This window comes from Eretmochelys imbricata, chromosome 2 (assembly GCF_965152235.1).
Source record: "Eretmochelys imbricata isolate rEreImb1 chromosome 2, rEreImb1.hap1, whole genome shotgun sequence".
NCBI classification, from domain to species: domain Eukaryota; kingdom Metazoa; phylum Chordata; order Testudines; family Cheloniidae; genus Eretmochelys; species Eretmochelys imbricata.
Window position 1 is genome coordinate 208854601 of NC_135573.1, and position 21622 is coordinate 208876222.

At 40.2% G+C, this 21622-nt stretch overlaps 1 protein-coding gene across 1 annotated transcript in view; it reads right to left on the reverse strand.

Annotated features, from left to right (window-relative positions):
• STK31 (serine/threonine kinase 31) overlaps positions 1 to 21622 on the reverse strand; it is a 78857-nt gene that overhangs the window by 26588 nt on the left and 30647 nt on the right. The window contains exons 11-14 of the mRNA XM_077809343.1: positions 16457 to 16636; positions 11533 to 11649; positions 10302 to 10421; positions 9711 to 9842 (exon numbers count right to left, since the gene is read on the reverse strand). Of these exons, the coding sequence (XP_077665469.1) occupies positions 9711 to 9842; positions 10302 to 10421; positions 11533 to 11649; positions 16457 to 16636 (549 nt within the window). The remainder of the gene's footprint in view (positions 1 to 9710; positions 9843 to 10301; positions 10422 to 11532; positions 11650 to 16456; positions 16637 to 21622) is intronic.

The following is a 21622-nucleotide window of genomic DNA, read 5'->3' on the forward strand; positions in this document are numbered from 1 at the left end:
CTAGTACATAAGACCTAAAAAGTAGCTTCCATATCACATTATAATTTGAGAATGCAGTTTATTCTCAAAAGTATTCTAGGATGAAGGAAAGTTACGAACATCATCAGACCTCTTTTTTGGCTTTTCTAAATTACCTATTTGCTGTAATCTTCTTCATTCTCCTTTTTGGAAATCCTCTGGACACAAATAAAATCTAATTATTAGAAAGGGCATTCAGTTCACCCAGGTGGGTAGTCTAAATTATTGTTACAATAAAATTAGGGGTTTGAATGACTGGACAAGATGCTACACTAGATTTAGATTTTATCTGAAAGTTCCTGGCCACTGGCTTCAGTTTAGAAATAAACTTTACAGAACCTGGACAGGAAGAGAGATGAAAAAAATCAGACTGGAGGGTGTGTGTTCACTTCAGTAGCACACACTGGAGATCCGTCTCTTTCTCTCTGAGGAGGAACTTTTTTTTTCCATAGGATTCCTATAATTTTTTTAAACCATTCTCTATCAGATACATTAATAGAACTTTTGAGTCCGATTTTCAGACCCAGAGCAGGCACACTGGCCTAGAAAGACATGTGAGGGACACACAAACATTGAAAAAAGAAAAGGAGTACTTGTGGCACCTTAGAGACGAACACATTTATTTGAGCATAAGCTTTCGTGAGCTACAGCTCACTACATCGTGAGCTGTAGCTCACGAAAGCTTATGCTCAAATAAATTGGTTAGTCTCTAAGGTGCCACAAGTACTCCTCTTCTTTTTGCGAATACAGACGAACACGGCTGCTACTCTGAAACAAACAGTGAAACTTTTCTTTATATTGAAAACCATGCAGATGGATGCAAATACGCAAATCAACATTTGTGTATCTACATGGTTAAGCGTGAACTTATCAAGCCAAGTGGTACTTGCTCAGTAGGAACGCAAACACTTGCCTATCTGGCAACAGGAGATTAGGCCCTGTGAATGTACTGGAATAGGAAATGTTTTAAATAGACCTGGGGAAAGAAATGCAAATTCCATTTCACAGAGGAGTCTGAGATTTCAAAATCTGTTTACGTTCCAATTTGGAACAAACCTGAAAATTTCATAATACTTTGTGAAAGAAAATGTGTTACATATTCACTTTGACTTTTTAAAATTTTATATTATAATTCAGAATATAAAACAAAAAAATAGAAACAAAAAGTCCTTTCAAACGGACAAATCAAAATTAAGGTTGTCAAGCGATTATAAAAATTAATCGCGATTAATCGCACTGTTAAACAATAAGGCCCTTAGGTGTTATATTTGCCAACACCATCTTCAGAATGTGAACAGATTGTAAACTGATGCAGTTTTAGTACATAGTTCTGAGAGGTGAGTTGCTCCAGTTAATCTCAATGTAGTATTACCTCTGGATCTAAAATATGATTTAAATATCACTTTTGTTACGACTAGGGCTGTCAAGTGATTAAAAAAATTAATCGCGTGATTAACTGTGCTATTAAACAATAGAATACCATTTATTTACATATATTTGGATGTTTTCTACATTTTCAAATATATTGATTTCAATACAAAACAGAATACAAAGTGTACAGTTCTCACTTTATATTTATTTTTATTACAAATATTTGCACTCTAAAAATCAAAAGAAATAGTATTTTTCATTTCACCTAATACAAGTACTGCAGTGCAATCTCTTTATCATGAAAGTTGAACTTACAAATGTAGAACTATGTACAAAAAAAACTGCATTCAAAAATTTAAAAAATGTAAAACTTTAGAACCTACAAGTCCACTCAGTCCTACTTCAGCCAATCACTCAGACAAAACAAGTTTGGTTACAATTTGCAGGAGATAATGCTGCCCGCTTCTTGTTTACAATGTTACCTGAAAGTGAGAACAGACGTTTGCATTGCACTGTCGTAGCCGGCATCGCAAGATATTTACGTGCCAGACGTGCTAAAGATTCATATGTCCCTTCATGCTTTAACCACCATTCCAGAAGACATGCGTCCATGCTGATGACGGGATCTGCTCAATAACAATCCAAAGCAGAGATGACCGACACATGTTCATTGTCCTCATCTGAGTCAGATGCCACCAGCAGAAAGTTGATTTTTTTTTTTTTTTTGGTGGTTCGGGTTCTGTAGTTTCCGCATCGGAGTGTTGCTCTTTTAAGACATATGAAAGCATGCTCCACACCTCATTTCTCTCAGATTTTGGAAGGCCCTTCAGATTCTTAAACCTTGAGTTGAGTGCTCTCGCTTTCCTTGGAAATCTCACATTGGTAACTTCTTTGCATTTTGTCAAATCTGCTGTGCAAGTTCTTAAAACAAATATGTGCTACGTCATCATCCGAGACTGCTATAACACGAAATATAGGGCAGAATGCGGGTAAAACAGAACAGGAGACATACAGTTCTCCCCCAAGGAGTTCAGTCACAAATGTAATTAACGCACTTTTTTTTTTTTTTTAAAGAGCATCATCAGCATGGAAGCACGTCCCCTGGAATGGTGGCCGAAGTATGAAGGGACATATAATGGTTAGCATATCTGGCACGTAAATACCTTGCAACACCAACTACAAAAGTGCCATGCAAACACCTGTTCTCAATTTCAAGTGATACCGTAAATAAGAAGCAGTCAGCAGTATCTCCCGTAAATGTAAACAAACTTGTTTGTCTTAGCAATTGGCTGAACAAGAAGTAGGACTGAGTGGACTGGCAGGCTCTAAAGTTTTACATTGTTTTGTTTTTGAGTGCAGTTATGCGACAAAAAATCTACAACAGAGTTACATTTTCATGATAAAGAGATTGCACTACAGTACATGTGTGAGGTAAACTGAAAAATACTATTTCTTTTATCATTTTTACAGTGCAAATATTTGTAATCAAAAAATTACATTAAGTGAGCACTGTACACTTGGTAGTCTATGTTTTAACAGAAATCAATATGTTTGAAAATGTAGAAAAACATCCAAAAATATTTAATAAATTTCAATTGGTATTCTATTATTTAACAGTGTGATTAATCACGATTAATTTTTTTAATCACAGTTAATTTTTTTGAGTTAATTGCGTGAGTTAACTGCGATTAATCGACAGCCCTAATCAAAATGTTTAGTTCGAAAAGTGCAGTAACAGGATGTTTTGACATTGCAGAAAAAAAAAAAAGGAAAAATTCCATCACACAAAATTTCATTGAAATCTACACAATTTCAAGAAACCTTTTGGTTTTGACTAAACTGCATTTTCTGACCAACTCTAATTTTAAATCAGTTTGATCTCCTCCCTCATTCTCCTAAAACTTGCTAGTACTTCTACACATTTAGAAGATCCAACCTGTCCTTGATATCCTGACAGTGAAAACACTCATCCATACCCTAAACATCTCTCATCTCAACTGTTACCTCTACCTTTCCTCTCTGATCTCCACCCCGTACATATCACCATCCAGTCCACCCAAAACGTGACAGCTAAAAGTATCTTCCTAGCCCAATATAACTACATCACCCTTTGAATTTTTCCATTAGCCTCTACTAAAATAAATGGAAATAATCTGGTAACAGATTTACCAGATCAGTTCTTCTATTGATCTCACATTCAAAAATATATGAGCTGCACCTATCTTCCTGCAAATAACTAAGGCTAGAGAGTAAGACTTATTCTTGAGGTGCCAGTGCTTGGCTAAACTGCTTCTGCCATCTCTCCAGATGATGTGGGTGAGGTAATATCTTTTATTGGACCAATGTCTGTGGTGAGAGAGACAGGTTTTTGAGCTACACAGAGCACTTCCTCTGACACCTGAGGAAGAGTTCTTTGTAGCTCAAAAGTCTGTCTCTCTCACCAACAGACATTGGTCAAATACAAGATATTACCTCACCCACCTTGTCTCTCTAATATCCTGGGATGAACAACACTGCATACTCTCTCCAGATGACTATTTCCCAGTGTTGAGTGGAAACATTAAATTCTTATGAACAGATTAAATATAAGCTTCATGGTAAAGCCTTATTCCATTATATTACTGACATGCATGGAAGAGGCCATCACAAAGGATACTTGAACGCCTTATCTTGAGTGGGACAAATTTGGGGGGAGAGGGCAATAAGGGAAAGGTAATACATTAACAATTGTCCATTCTGGATCTTACCCTCCCCTCCATGTGGGATGTAGCACTCTGTAAGGAAAAATTAGAAGGAAAGAGAAATGAGATTAGCCAAAGCATCTGTCCCCAGTGATCTTGTACCTCCTTCCCCACAGATGACTCTCGCTCTTGTGCTTGGATTAGATATAAATAGGTAAACGGGAGGAAGGTACCCCAACTACTTGAGTATAGCTGGAAAACTTCTTGGTTCAGTGACCATTTGAGTGGTTCATCTGTTGACTGCAGAGGCTGTCTCCTTGTGTGTTCAGCATCACTTTTATGTGGAATCTCTCTAATGGAGACATTCTGCTCAGAGAAGTCTGTGTGTTACTACAGTGTTTAAACTTGACCTCCTTGTGCTCCCTTGCCATTTTATGTATGTCATAGTCACTGAGTTGTTTAACTGAGCGAGTGCATGGTCCTCCTTCAGACGGTCCTGGAAGTCTCTAGGAATTAGTTTCTCAGGAGCCTCTCTGACCTTGATGACTTTCCCTGTGCCCCATGGTGTGTCAGCAACCTGCAACATCAGTATCCACGGTAACAATTTTGGATTCTGGATTGTGGAGGAAGGATGCTACCATCACATGGATTTGCTGTTTCCACCAACTTAGGGACCTGATCACTGTATGGTATCCTCACATTCCTTTCCATCTCCTGTTGGAAACTGTTACAGGCCTTTAAAACCAATCCTTTAACCTTTCTAGTGCAGCTTTACCCAGAGAATAACCCCTACCGCAAAGAGATTGGAAACCCTAGGAGCTGGTACGGATGAATACACATGGCATTCCTCGACACCCAGGAGATCAGTGCCTGAATCTTGTCACCCTTTCCTGTGCTATGTTCATGCTGTCTCTGCATCAAGCCTGGCAGATGGTTCTCTGAAAGGGAATCAGAGAGCTCTTCTTTAAGTTTGACACAGACAAATGTCCCTACAGCATGCAGGTCTGGTTAGGTTGCTTCTTGTACGATTGTACGAGGTAAGTATTTAGTTTAAGAAAAGATGCACCTGAGTCCCTAGACTCCTCAGACAGGACACTATCTCTCTCAGTAGATTTGTTAACATTCTGTGTGTGGAGGGCAGACCGCATGGTAACACTTTATACTGACAGTGGCTATTTTTATAAGCATCCTGAAGGAACTGCGGGTACCAGGGCCTTCCACGACTATGCAGATAAGCTCCTGCCAGGTCCATTATCAGCTCTCCGAGGGAGAGTGTAGCAAAAGGGAAGTGAAAGTCTGCATCCTGTATTCAGTCTTCTCCTCCAATCCACTCAGCCTCTTAAAGTCTAACTGCACCTGGACTCAGTCAGTTCTTTTTCTTTCTGTGAAGAAAAGAGATTAGAGCCCTTGACTTTTTTGCTCTGAGGAACAGCCTCTGTCGCAAATAATTCTAGAAGGTGTGAAATTTCCTTGAGGGTGCTTGTCACTGTCTATTGAGGCTGGAAAGAGTGGAAAAGAAAGGATGTGCAGGAGCCTGAAGCTCCAGAATACAACACAAGATACTTTTTCACTAATACACCCTCCAGCATGGGACAACTTGAACCCCTGGGTACTAGAGACTGGGGGGGGGCAATGCCCCCCCCATTTAAACAGGGGGCCAAGCCCCCACCTTTTGAGAATCAGAACTAGGCAGAGGCACACAACATGAGGGGGTCCCCACCCCTCGCCAGCTGGCCTCTCACCAGATCTGAGTGGTGTAACAGACGAGCCCCCTCCCTGCTGGCATAATGGAGAGGCAGCCAGACCATATAGGAGTGATATTGCAACATGGCACATGGGGTCACAAGAGCACTTAAATTTGGTTGTAGTTTTCTGTGCTACTGCTTGAACCAGGAGTCTAAGAAGTAGGATGATCCTGCCTGATGGCCTGCATGCTGGATGGAGGTTGGCGCTCAGATGCAGACATACTGACTTTTTGGACTGGTAGGAGTTGGCACCTGACTACTTAGTTTGTTCTCATAACTCTTGCTGCCAGCCTCACAAAACTGATGGCTCCATCCTCCATGAACACATCATCAGGGATATTTTATCTAGTACTGACATGTTTTTTTTTGTTTGTTTGTTTGTTTTTGGGGGGGGGGGTCAAAGCTCTTTAAGGGCATCCCATCAAAATACTGAGGCTGCACAAAGCACGCGATGACCAATGAGACTCAAAGGGCTATGCTAACATTTCTAATTCTCTTCTAAGGGCAGCTTCCATCTTCTTGCCTGAAGGTATTGAAGACATCTCCCCTTGGCAGAAATTAACATGTCCTTTACAGGGACACCACAGCTGAGGAAGTATGAAGAGAGAATCTTGGAATTCTAGAACCTGGAAGGCTATCAGACTCAGCCTCTTCCCTTTGTTGGCCTTTTTCCAGCTCTTCCTTGTGATCTTCTTGAAGGAGAAAGCAAATTATTAGTTTTGAATTGAAGAAATATTACCCTTTTCACGTCCTCTTTCTCCGGCTAGATGTCAGTACTGCCCACCGACCTTCAGGCCAATCTTCAAGCACATCTGTTCCTCGGTGTTGTCCTGATCCAAAACTAACAGTTCCCCTACTTCAGGGTCCCCCAAGGAGCTGAAGACCTGCTGTGCTTGTTTCCTGTGTTATTTTAAGCCTTTTTTGGATTTCTAATGTATTTTGCAGAGCAAGAATCCCCAGAGGATCAGTCTCTCCTAGCCTAGTGTTCTCTTTGAAGTCTTAGCCTGGGCAACGACAATTTGTTTTGAGCCCAGTTGTGCCTCATCATGTAATACAGAACTGAGGAGGAAGTGGAGGGGACTGCCCCTAAGAGATCCCAAATCCTCCTCTTGGGAAGAACAACTGTCTGAAAGGATGACGGATCCCTTGACTGACGACTCAATTAACCCATTAAAAACCTGAGATGCAAACCTGAGATTTTTTTCTCCCTTTGAGGGAGACTGGACTAGGGGCGACTTAGTGCCTTACCCTTGAAGAACTCTTAATCAGTGACAACACTGATCTCTCCAGACTCCCAAGAGCTGAGTAGGACCAAGCAGTGGAGGTGTTTCTGGGGGAGTTCTGGCTGGTGTTGTGAGACACAGAAGCCTCAACAAGCTGTCTATAAAGAGCCTTTTCCTCCTGACTCAGGGAGGACTCTGGGCTGGGAGCAATCACCTCAGAACTTCTTTTTTGTGGCTCCACTAAATATCTTCTTGCAGACAGACAACGAGGTTGATCAGCTCGATTCCTTTGGCCAGCTCTGCCATGCTGGAAGAAAGGAGAATTAACAGAAGAAAGGTGCATGGCAAGTGATGCTATTCAGAGAAATAAGGCCCTGAAATTTTGGCTCAATAAAGAAGAGAAGACAGTGATCTCAAAATCATCTTTAAATGCTGGACTGTGATAGATAAGGTGGGAGTGCTGAATCGCTCCTCTGTCTCACAGTCCAGAGGAAGAGAATCTGGTGAGACGGTGGAAGGAATGTAGACAAAACCTTAAGAGTATCGTGGAAAAGTCTGAACTGCCTCAGGTATCTGCACGACTAGAGTTCTAAAAAACTTCTGTCCTCCTTTTCAAGGCCCTACTTAACTCTTCCCTTCCAATTGCCAAACCTTCTGTCTCTTATAGTGTAATTGCTCCACCTTTCTCTACCAAGGACGCTAGTCTTCATAGCCCATTCACCTGTTTCTCCCATAAGCATCACTTGGTGGGGACAGGGAGTATGCCATTCCCTATGTATGGAATCATCTTCCTTCTCTGGTCCATTAGCCTCTCTCATTTTAAATCTCTCTTGAAAGCTCGACTCTACGGTGCTCACAATCACTGAGGCATATGTGGTTTAAAGAAAACATCAAAATGTGTATATGTGTAAACTGAATATATGCACGATGGCATTACTGTAACCATCATCCGACCTACCCAATTACTTTTTGGTGTGTCACTCTCACCTGTGCTACATCTAAAACTCAAGATTGTAAACTCCTGGAGATAAGGATGGTGTCTTCTGTAAATAAACTCTTGGGAGTAGTAAGACACATATATCTAGAGTTCTTGTTCTTTCAGATAAGAACAGCCATACTGGGTCGAACCAATGATCCATGTAGCCCACTGTCCTGTCTTCCAACAGTGGCCAATTCCAGATGCTTCAGAGGAAATGAACACAACAAGGCAATTATTGAGTGATCCATCCCATCATCCACTCCCAGCTTCTGGCAGTCAGAGGCTTAGGGACACCGAGAGCATGGGGTTGCATCCTTGACATTCTTAAGTAATAGCCATTGATGGATCTATCCTCCATGAACTTATCTAATGCTTTTTTGAACCCAGTTATACTTCGGTCTTCACAATATCCCCTGGCAACGAGTTCCACAGGTTGACTGTGCGTTTTGTGAAGAAGTACTTCCTTTTGTTTGTTTTAAACCTGCTGCCTATTAATTTCTTAGGGTGACTCCTGGTTCTTGTGTTACGTGGAAGGGTAAAAAACACTTTCTTATTCACTTTCTCCATAACATTGATGATTTTATAGACCTCTATTACATGCCCCCTTAGTCATCTCTTTTCCAACATGAATATTCTTTTTAATCTCTCCTCATAAGGAAGTTGTTCCATAGCCCATCTTTTTTGTTGCCATTCTCTGTCCCTTTTCCAATTCTAATATATCTTATTTTGAGATGGAGCAACCAGAACTGCATGCAGTATTCAATGTTTGGGCACACCATGGATTTATATAGTGGCATTATGATATTTTCTGTCTTATTATCTATCCATTTCCTAATGGTTCTTAACATTGTTAGCTTTTTTGACTGCCACTGCACATTGAGCAGATGTTTTCAGAAAACTATCCACAATGATTTTAAGATCTCTTTCTTGAGTGGTAACAGCTAATATAGATCCCATCATTTTCCATGTATAGTTGGGATTATGTTTTCCAATGTGCACTACTTTGCATTTATCAGCATTGAATTATATTTGCCATTTTGTTTCCAAGTCAGTCAGTTTTATGAGATCCCTTTGGAACTCTGCAGTAAAAAGTAAAATAAGAGGTTAGAGACAAACGGCATCCTTTAAAAATTGGAAGACAGCAGACAAAGGGTAGGAATAAGTGGTCAGTTTTCAGAATGGAGAAAGGTAAACAGTGGTGTCACCCAGGGATGGTTTCGCACACTTAAATAGGGGAGACACAAAATATTCATATAAAAACCTGAAGTGACAGATGAACACCAAAGTATAACCCACAGGAAGGTGAACAAAAGTGGAATCTGAGAAACCAAGTAAGGTGAAAGGGATCACACAGTGAACACTGGAAAGTAAGATAGATGATATTCTTGCTTAATATGACATGAAATATGACTGGGTCACTACACAAAACTCTCTCCCTTCCCAAAAAGGGCTGACTTCAAAGCTACCCAGGCCTGGACTATGGAATATATTTGAAAAGCTCCACAGCTTTTTGAGTCAAAACTACTTAACTTAAAATTGGTCTTCAAATAAATGCCTGTTTAGTCAGAACTTAAAGGAAACATCTCCAATCTAGCAAACTATAACCACTGGTTACCACTTAACTGGGATAAGCAATTTAATGTCTCTGTAATATGTTTCCAAATAAAAAAAAAAAGGGGGAACATTTCCATACTTCTTCCAAGTTGCTCTTTTCAACCAACTTCCATCTGAGTCGTGCCTTTACATTTTTCAAAGTCTTCTTAATTGAGAACAAATTGCCAATGTTGGGGCTTTTATTCAACCATTCCGCAATCTGCTTTTTAAACTAAGTTTAAAAAATGAAATAGTTAGTGAATGTATTTACATACATGTCCTAATACATTTAGAAAAGACTGGCTGAAGTCTACTATTTAATTTAGTTTTTGTAGGACAGTTTACTACTTGCCTAAAGGAGCAGGCTTCTTTACAAGTACAATCTTAAAATCATCTTTCAGGAAAAAGTCATCTACCAACAGTCTCCTTAAAGTTATACTTCATGAATTTTTAAAAAGAGTTTGTAGACTCAGATCTTAAGTTGCTCATTTATAAAAAGCATTTCTAAATTTTAAGTTAAGAATAGGAGACCAGCAGTTCTTATTTCCAAAATAAAAAGCAAATTACCACCAGAACCAGACACACATAATCTTCAATATAAAAAGAAATGTTAAAGAACACCCTAAAAAAGAAATGAGTTCAGAAAATATCGAACAGTGTGATAGACAAGCAGGTAAAGGGGTAAACTGACCTCAACACTGGTTAAATACTTGCTCTGTACTACAGTGATTAGATGTTGCTCCTGACGGATCTTCTGTATAACTTTATTGTAAGCATTTAAGATTATTTCCTTATCTGCCTCATCTTGCGCCTGGGTTGAATTACACATAAGAAGTAGATAAAAGGCTTGCAGTTATTCTCAATTTGTAAGTGTCAACATCTACGATATAAAATTCTACTGAAAATACCAATGTTAATGGAATGGCTCTAATGTCAGATTTTTATCTCTTTTCTTGAGGAGACTGGAAATGGAAAGTTCACAAGTCTTACAAGTTCACCAAAGAGTTGCAGTAAAATAAAGACTGATTGGCATTTCCATACAAAAGCTTCATTTTTGTCATGTTATATTTTGTACTGTATAAGAAAGCCTAACAGCTTAGTTTTTATGGATACTAAATGTCAAGATGTGCATCATCTTCACCTCTAAAAAGCAAGTCACCTGCTCTGTTGCAGACTGCAGTCAAAATAAGTGTTGACTGAACTGATGTTCTAGTAGCATTATGTTATCAAGAGACTGATTCAATTTCTGTTCCTGGCTGTTTCTCTTTGGTACAGCAGGGACTTGTACTGTTGAGACAGTGCAAGGAGCTCAGAGAAGAATTATCAAAATGAAGAGAATGGGGCAATCCTCTTTATCATGAAAGACAAATAAGTGAAGTGATAAAACTAGGCTGAACGTCAGAAAACATTTCCTAATCAGAGCAGAATGGAGTAAGTCTTTAAGGAGAGGTGGTGGAAACCATTTAAGACTGGACAAAGCACTGGAGAATATACTGTAGTAAGAGCTAGCATGGAAACAGGCTAAATTATCTAAATTACTACAATACTTAACGCACTTAACATTTTCAGAGCACACTTACATTAAACTTAACAACAGCACTCTGAAGTATTATTCCCATTATACAGATGGGGCACTGATTTTCACAAGGCAATGCAGCAAGCTAGAGATAGAGCTGAGATTACAACTCAGGAATTCCTAGTTCCCACTCCTATGCTCAGGCCACTGTACAATGCTGGCACTTACATCACCAGAGGACAACCTATGTAACACTTAATACACCTTCTCCACCTCATTTCTGTGAAAAAGATACTGCCTAAGTTGCAATGATTAATAGCAACCCATACATAAATTAAAAGTTGTAACTGGGATCAGAGTTGTGTAAAACATTCAGAAGTACGCACAAATAGAGATAAGAACTTACAACTAGAGAAATCTCCAGCTCTTTGCAGATATCTGACTCAACCTTCTCAAGAACTTCATCCACGTTACCAACCACTTCTTCTGACTTCAAAGATACTTCTGATGTCAGGTCAAAAAACTTGAGGGGAAAGAGAACTGAATGCTATAATTACAAGTTAATGCACAATACCAGCAAAGAATTAGTACTTCCTATTAAAACAGGGCTTCGGCACAAATGCCAAACGCTTCTGGAAATCAGGCCATCAGAGTCTAATGCCAGGTTCTTATTGGCTGATTGAGACTTGTAGCTGATACAACTCCTAGAAAATGTACACCATAGACTGTGCCTCATCACTAGATGTAAACTGAAATGTAAATGTAAACTGAATCCTGCCTCCCTCCGGTTCTTTTTTCCAAACCTCATCCCGATTTTATCTAAATTACAAACTAAAACTAATGTAAGTGGCAGAGGAATCACAAATCCATCACCTGTTGAGTCTCTGATGTTGAAAACAACATATTTTCTCACTCACACCATGAAACAGAAAATGACCAAGACAAAACTGGTAGGTTAATCCAGCGGTTCTCAACCAGGGGTATGCATGCCCCTGGGTGTAAGCAGAGGTCTTCCGGAGGGTACATCAATTCATCTAGATATTTGCCTAGTTTTACAACAGGCTACATGAAAAGCACAAGTGAAGTCAGTACAAACTAAAATTTCATACAATTTATTTTTACTGCCCTAGATACTATATCAGATTTTCTCAACCTGAGGGTCAAAATGTACTTTATAATCATATGGTAAAAATGAGAAAGTAAGCAATATTTCAGTGTTAGTGTGCTGTGACACTTTTGTACTTTTGTGTCTGATTTTGTAAGCAAATAGTTTTTAAATGAGGTGAAACTTGGGGGTACAAAAGGCAAATCAGTTTCCTGAAAGGGGTACAGTAGTCTGGAAAACAACTGGGTTAAACAACCCTTTAGTTTCTCTGACAGAGCCTTTCATTTTGTGTTTTTAATCATCTTTCCAGAGAAAAATAAAGGGGATGTCTTCAGTTAAACCCATTCCCTTCCCCATCTTCATGTTTCTACACAGGCACTTTTAGGTTTCATTATTGAGAAACCTTTTGACAACATCTAGTAATGCTTAAACAGCTGTTAGTTGGCTTCTCCCTCTGTAAAAATCCAAAAAAAAAAAAAAAAAAGAGATAAAGCCACATCAAAGCTAAATTACGCAATTTTTGCCACATGTGAAAAAAGGATAGTGGAGATATATTTGCAGGGGAGAGAGAGAGAGAGAAAGAAAGAAATATTTCTGAAGCTGTTAATTGCTCTAAGTTGCTGTAAGATTTTTTTTTTTAAAAAAGCTCCAACAGCAAAAAGCACTTCAGAGCCTTTGGTGCAAAGTGGCCAAAGATGCTTGTTTCTGCCTCATGCTTAACAAAACACAAGTTTTGTACCAATAGCCCAGGAATGCACACCTTGCTCTTGCATAGTGCTTAACTGTAAGTGAAATGGACACATGGATAGCTGATGTATTCTATTACCCAGACCTTTCATTACAGAAACAAAGGCTGTAATCAGAGCTTGCTTGGTTACTGAACTCAGTGTGGTGAAACTGTGCTTAGCGCAGCTTTTCCATGTACTATCACCACAGGATTAAAACGTTTTCACTAACAAATTAGCCCAGTGGTTCTCAACCAGGAGTAAACATACCCGTGGGGGAACACAGAGATCTTCCAGGGAGTACATCAACTCATTTAGATATTTGCTAGTTTTAACAACAGGAAACATAAACAGCACTAGCGAAGACAGTACAAACTAAAATTTAATACAGGCAAAATAAGAAAGTAAGCAATTTCAGTAATAGTGCGCTGTGACACTTTTATATTTTTATGTCTGATTTTGTAAGCAAGTCGTTTTTAAGTGAAGTGAACTAAGCAGCTGAACCCTTTTAATGAAAAATAAGAAGCAGATTGTGCACAAATGTATTTTGGGGTCCATGTTACATTTTAACAGCTGGTGGATCGGGGTGTGGGGGAATGAAAAGAGCTGCATACTTCCAAAATTAAAACGTTCTAGTGAGCCCTGAGGTAAAGGAGCTCTCGAGGTGTTATTCCGAAATAGGAGGAATTCTGTACTTCCTACACCGAAGGCTGTTCCAGAGATCACAGTACAGGAGCACACAAGTGACTGGTTTGTTGTGCTATATGAACTCCTAGATGTGCACAACATGAAGCACAGGCTTTTCCTGCAAAGAAAACAATTTAACTTGCCCCTGTGCATGAAGTTTAGGGTGCTATAGAGCAGAGAATAAATCAATAGAGCAAGATTAGCCTGTGGCTACACCAAATATTAACTGCAATGCCAAATATTTTAGATAAATAGCTTTCTCTCTCACTGTGCATGTAGGAGTATTAAATTAACAGCAGCGACCACACTAACATGGGAATCTGATCTCTGTAATTAATACACAGCATATGCACCAGAGATACAAAGCTATACTACATACTTGCCCTATTCAGATTCATTCAATCAACCATCTCATAACAGTGTATATTCAGTATAACTGCAGATCTTGAAAATGTGTTATTGCTTTAATTTTAAGAACTTCACAAAATAAAAAGCTAAAATTATAGTAGGTATGTAACAAAATTATAGTAGGTATGTAACAATGCAGGCCTGAAGAACACATTGGCTCAAAAAGTCAGGAGTAGTACATTTGAAAATGACCACCCAACCTCTGAAAATGATAGCCACAATGTCTCTGCTGTGGTCTGCCATTTTCATTGTAGGTTTCATGGAAACAGACATGGATTCATATTAAGAATGGATTTGCAGTGAAAGTAGTAAACATTTGAAGGAACTTAAAAAACAAAACAAAAACAAAAACTCAAATAGTTTCTCTGTCCAGTTTGGTCACCCTTTTTTCACAAAAACAGGAACTGTAATATCCAGCCAGTTGCAATGGAGAAATCTTGGAATCACATCTGAAGCTGATGAAAGGTCTAGGGGCTGAAAGCTCCCTCCCCCATCCAAAACCACAGCTACATCAATCTGGAAATTCCCCAACTCCCTGGACTATTTTCAGAGTTTAAATTTGAATGAATGCATCAGCTTGTGCCGTCACACCAGCACACAAAAATACCCCTTGGTAATATTACTATTTTGGATCATACATAATATCAGTCACGTAACTAAAACTGCTTTAACTGTAACTGTGTTTCTAAGGTCTGGTACACTTGAACTGCAACTCAACACAGTTGTGAATAATTATGTTAACTGACATCATGCTGAATGCAGCCCACTCCAGTCTATACTGACTACCAAAAAAGCATTCACCATGTCAGGTAACCCAACTGTTCACAGCAGTACTTAGGCGTAGTAAAATACTATAGTGTGGAGTAGGCCTAAGTGGCTGAAACTATTAATGGTTAATAAATGGCTCACCTTCATAATATTCTCCTTCCTCATCCAAGCAGACTGCGTTTTTCACTTTTAAATCATCCTTGGAAGTTCAGGTCATTTTTATTGTCTTAGTCTTACCTCTCCCTGGCCCCAACCCATTGTCCAACTGCTCCTAAGAAGCAGTTGTCTTCAGGCAGCCACTGCCTGACACCTTCCAGACTAACGGAGTATGTCTACATAGCAATTAAATATCCACAGCTGACCAGAGTCAGCTAACTGGCTCATAGGGCTCAGGCTGCAGGGCCGTATAATTATGATGTACATGTTCGGACTCAAGCTGGAGCCCAAGCTCTGGCACCCTTTTCTCTCATGGGGTCCAGAACTCAGGCTCCAGTTAGAGCCTGAATGTCTACACAGCAATTTTACAGCCTGAGTCCTGCAAGCCGGGCCAGCCACGGGCATTTAGTGGCTGTGTAGATATATTCAAAAGGCTGCTCCACAATATTATTGACTAGTTTCCAAAGAGCTTAAAAGAAAATGCTGCAACAGCACCATTCAGCAGCATCTTCTAAACCTCTACGGCACCCACTACCACAATTCAACAAGGAAAATAAAACTGACTGCCAGTAAAACAAAATAGCGCTCTATTTCTGATATGCACTTAAAGCACATCATCTTGTATCAGCAGTACAAGGGTCAGTATTCTGATCTGGCAAAGTTCTAAAGAGGATTCTCTGATTTCTTTTGGGGGTGGAGAAGGAAGGGGAGGTAACTGAACCCTACCCAATGTACTGTGAGTAAACTGCTGGATATAGACTAAGCACTGTTGTAAGAAGCTATAAGATAGCATTAAAACAGCACATCAGCTCAGGAACAATACTACATAAAAACAGAATACCAAACAACCTTCCAATTTGAATTAATTCCTCCATCTAACATTCAAGGCAAGAAAAAGGTAATCTGTACCTAGAGCATTTTAAAATCACAAACAGCCTGTTCTTTTATTTGGTAATCCTTGTTTTTGTTTCTCTCTCCTCAGACTATTTCAGCACCGATGTTTGATTAGATTCCTTTAATTTACCTTCAAGTCTTTAGTTCAAAAGTAGTATGAAAGGAGCAATGAGGATGTTTTTGTTTAATCATCAGAAAAGTCTGAACAGATTATTTTAATGCACTGAGCAGTTCTTTTTCCCCCCATGATATGCTTATATTAGGTCAGACCAGGAAAACACTTAACTGAACCACAAAACATGTCCTCTAACCCAAGAGCATGCATTTGTATTTTGTACCAGCTGACTCCAATACGTATTAGGTACTGAGCTAAAATAGTAATCTGGTCCTCACTGAGTGCTGTCCTTTTTGCACTGAAACACTGGCAGCAAATCACACTCTTCATAAGTACAACTATGGAAATTTGTATTTAGCTCTCCCGTAATGTCAGCCTATCAGGCACAAACATCTATTGCACAAGATTACTGTCTGCATGCAGAACTGTCTTTTTCACATACATTACAGGATAGAAGTAAAGTCTGTTCTACCTTTATCATGCCACTGAACCATGTTGCAAGAATCTGTAGGGAAGCATTTGTACCACTTCTGACACGACTGAATTCTTCCCGTTTAGTTTGCTTCCACTCAAAAAACTGCTGAAATGCCTCCTCAGAGTCATCTGCTTCACTAGCTTGACCATATACTGCCTCCAGGGAAGCAGACAGTTCCTGTACAGGGTAAGCAACAACAACAAAAAAACAAAAAAAACAGCAGGTATGCAAACAGAAAAGAACTTGATGGACGTCCTATAAATAGGCCGTTAAAAGACATTTAATGTATGATCACAAATGAAAGAATTAAGCTTGTGTGCTGACTCACTACAGCACTTTTCACTTCTGAAAATCTAGACCCACACCCTATTCAAGTTGCAAATTACACTATTATTCACTACTAAGTGTGTCGTCTCCTCCTTTCCTCTCAGAACTGGCTGTGCTATGTCTCTCACCTGCCAGAGGTAAGATGTCAAAAAGTCTGTGAATCATGGTGGCATCTACATAACCAGGCTCCTGCCTTTCCAATCAAGCACTTTCAGACATATCTAATAGCATACAAAAGACAGGCGAGAGGAAAGCAGGATTCATAGGTGGGGGGAGGGGGCGGGAGAGAGAAGAGACTACAATAAAGTAATTTTCCCTTTCTCAAATCTCTTCTTCCCTGTGACCAAGAACTGGATGTGGATGTGACCAATAGTACTAAGAAAAAAGGAGCTCACCTTAGATTGCTCCCTACAGAGCGGTCCAAATGCAGAGAACAAGTGGGTCGTGAGATGTGTCAACCACATAACAGCTCTGACATTCTAAACTGATGCCAGGAGACACAGGTCTCTAGTCAAATCTCTCCTGAGCTCTTTTGGTCATAATCTAAGAGAACAATCCCACACAGAAACTGCAGTATCTGAGGCGCCTACCCCATGCATTTTCAAGACCCTAATAAACACAGCTTTTCCAATCCTGAAACTTCCAGTTCAATCTAAATACAACATAAATACTTGAAACGTGGAGTTTCCCTCTGTATATGGAACTTGGGGGGGACGGGGAGACGACTAAGTCAGCATGAAAGAGATGGTTTTCAGGCCAAAGCTTAGGGAGCAAACCCACACTTTTAAATAAAAAAGATCTGACAAATAAATTGAAGAAAATGCTAGGTCAATTCTCTGCTGATACATCCTGGCAAAAAGCTATTTTCTGAACCTAGGGTTGTGCACCTAGATAAGAAGTTCCATGCTGGGGAATATTTGTGCGTTCCTTTTTGATGATGGCATTTGATTTTCTCTGACCAAAAGATAAAGTGCTCCCCGAAAAAGGGGATTTGAATGGCTGACAGTATTTTTTGTGCTAAACACCTTCCCATCAGCTTGCAAGCTCCTACCATGAGCTCTAAAGGTGGTGAACTGCTGATTTTACTTGTCTAGATTGTTCCCTGCATCAAAAGGACTTAATATAACCATGAGAGAATGAGGCTGAAAGGCTTGCTTGATGCAGGGTGTTTTGGAAACTGAGACAATGGGTTTTCCTAGGCCTCAAAATGCTCAGGTTATATTACCAAGGCCTTCTCCAAAGAGTTCAGCTCCTTTAAAAAGAATCTGGCAGCAAGCTTTATCTCTGCAGGTAGGTCATCCTTCTAGTCCCAGAGCTAAACTCGCCTGCAGCCAAGCTTGGAGACACCAACAGAGCTGACGGCCAACTGGGCACTACCAAAAATGACATTACACAAGAACTATGTCACTTGCCTGGAGTCTTCCAATGACCACTTGATCACTTCTGCGGCCCTGACAGTCAGCTCTGTGACCCAGTTGCTAAGACCAGACTGCAGCACTCGAGCGATCAATGCTAAATGGTGACAACCAGGACAGCAAGGAGAGCAACTGCAAATCTGGCCCAGATTCTCTATGAATGAATAGCATCACTGGTGTGATGAGAAAGTAGGCAGAGCAGATTTAGAGGCGACACCCACTACTTTGACCTTAAGGTCAGAGAAATACTTATTGGCCACTTGGGGAGAAGTAAGACACTTACCAACAGTGACAACCTTGCAAAAAGGGAACACTATGGGGAACTGTACAGCATCTCTTAGAGATGGCTGTTTTCCTCCAAAGATGCTAATATCCTAGCAATAAGAGCTTCTGCTTGATCAGAGGCATAGTACTTCACACTGCCACCCCAACTCTCCCACTAACACGGCTCCAGCAAGCTGTCCTCTTCCAGGATTCAAAGAGGCATGCCAACAGGGTCTCTCCACAAGAATCAGGGAGCAAGAGGGACTAGAGCATCAAGAGGGCGGGAAAGGGGAAATTGATGAGGGAGCACAGATCGGAGTCTTAAAACTGGGACTGAGGAAAGAGGGATGAAGCACTGAACTCAGAAAGTTGTTGTATGCTGAAGGAGATTCCCTTGGCTGACTGATGATCCGTCCCATACAACGTAAACCGACTACAGTCAGAACAACCCCCCACACGTACACACACATACACACATTGCCGTGGATTCAATCAATGGAGAAAGCAGGCAAAGAACCCACTGTGGATGAAGAAATGCATGGATCTGTATGAAGCCAGAAGAGGCTGGCTCTGCACCTGCTCAGTAAAGGGGTCGGGTACCCTTGGCAGAACCCAAGGCTATCACAACAAAGGGCCCAATGGCACAACAGGAACCACAGGAAAGGGCAACCTGTATAAGGCTTCCTGCTGTAGCAGAGAACTTAGGCAGCTGCCTGCCATTATACGTTTGCAAGTGGCAGAAGTCACTAAGAGGTTCCCCTAGCTCAGTGGTCACCAAACTGTGTGGCATGCCCCCTTAGGAGGCATGGAGGAACTTTCAAGGCCGAGGTGCCCAGACCAGCTCCACCCCCAGCCACAGCTCCACTCTGCCCCCAGCCACAGTTCTGCCCTCATTCCCGCTCCACCCCCAGGCCAGCTCCATCTCTAGCCCCAGTTGCTCCCCCAGGCCCAGTTTCACCCAAACTCCTCTGCTGAGCCAACTGTGCAGTAATGGAGGGGGGATGCAGCCAGATTCCATTACTGGTAAGAGGGGAGTGTGACAGGAAAAGTTTGGTACCACTACCCTCGCTGCTGACAGAGCAAGCTGGAGAGAAACCAGGGTAGAGGCATGTATGTACCTGATCCAGACCTCCCTCTTAGGAATAAGCTGCTACATGAGATGGGGTGGAAAGGAGCCCAAGATCACCAGAAGCTATAGAGAACAGAGGAGCCTATAGCTAAAGTTCTCCCATCACACCAGTGATAGCTGAGGACAGGCAGAGGCGAAGCCTGGGCTTCCCCCCCACACACACACAGGGTGGCAACATTAGAGGCCTTACCCAAACGTAGCAGAGGTGTTCCATGCCACTTGTGAATGGAAAGAGGCAGCAGCATGGGAAGAAGATTATTCCTAGGGGGAGTCTCAGCCAGTGCCTCAGACCTGGATTTAGCTATAGGCAAACTATCCCCTCCAATTATCTTTCATAACATAGTTGTCTCTTAACTGTCCTTCATAGATCAGAAGGTTGAAGCATCACCTATACATTCAGGAGGTAAAAAAAAAGACTGAAGAGGAAGGAGACTAGCCGGGTACCCTTTCCTGAATAACAGCCTTTTTTGACTCCTTACCTTCTTGCAGGTGTAGATCACACAATTCTGATTGGTTGATCATGTCCAGTTCCCCAGTGATTTTGAAACAATAATATATACTAACATTGCTACAACATAACTTACAAGGTTAACGTACCAGATGTAAATCTTTGTTGAATGCACAAGATACGATAACATATAATACTGTAATACAAAAAAAAATTATGCAACAGGATGGCTGAGAATTTAGATACACAAGAGACAGAAAATACTTATTCCAACAACTAGAATAGCCTCATTACATGTACCTAGCATTGTATAGGATTATATTTTTACAATTAGACTCTTATACTGTAAATCTGCAGCATAACAGATTTCTAGCTGTGGTAGGGACCGTAAATAAACTTCCCAACATTAAAACATGCAACACTGCTACAGTTTGGGACACTGAATTTATTTTGTTATTTAAAAGTGTGCCTGACCACTGTGATAGTAGTGAATAAGATTCACGCAAGCATAACAGATGGTTTTCTACTACTTCATTCTAAACCAGACCTCTTCAAATATGCAAAATATGCTTCTCTTAACTAAGGGGTAGGTCTATGACAAGTTTATAGCAGCCATTTGAATTATTTGAATACACAAAAGTCATCTGAAGAATTTCTGCCTAATGAAAACGCTTTTTTACACTTTCTCAAGAACAGCTGGACAAGAATTTACCACAATTTATTTTGTGCACAGGGGTTGGTGAAGAGATTGGAGAAGTAACCTCTGGGTTGAGAGCAGACAGAAACAAAACAGACATTTCATCTGGAAAAGAAAATTAATTTCAGAGTGCTACTTAGCACCTGAAAACAGGTCTGTGTAACAACATACTTTCTGAACTGAAATAGTTTTATTGCACTATTATTCCCAAACCTGTAATAAATACGTCTGGAACTAGTCACATTGAAAAACTAGTTAGAAGAAATAATCTGTATGAGGAATCAGGCTATCAAGGAAAACTTTCCTGTTAAAATCCTGTAAATTGAATCTTATTTCTTCATAATTGCTCTTACTGAGTAAACACAGTAACTGAAAATCCAAGCAGCTATGTGTTAGACTAGTCTATAACGAAGGCAGTGTTAGCATTTGGAAGTATTATTTTAGTCTTTCACCCTCCGTTTTCCAATACTAGTTGAGTTTGTCAGCAGACTTATCTTAAAGAACAAGAAAAAAGTTTATTTTGTTGAACACAAATAATAGGAGAAGGTCTGAATGCACTCAACATTCAAAACACTATTAACTATCTGAAAAAAATCTCGCTGCAATTCTATTCTGGTGAAGAATCTAAAAAATGTTTAAAGACTACCACCTAGTGGAGCTAAAGAAACACAATTTTGTAATGCAGCTAGGAAAATAATCAGTTTTATTCTAATTTGAAACTATTAGATCAAGACATTTCATTCTTTCCAATGATGCCAGACCCAGATAATCTCTTTATATGACTTCATTTTCTAGTGAATCAAGAACATCCAGTTCTGCAGTAGAGCAGCAGAATCAGAAAAACAAGTATTTTTAGATACAACTGTACTTCTGAATGCACTAT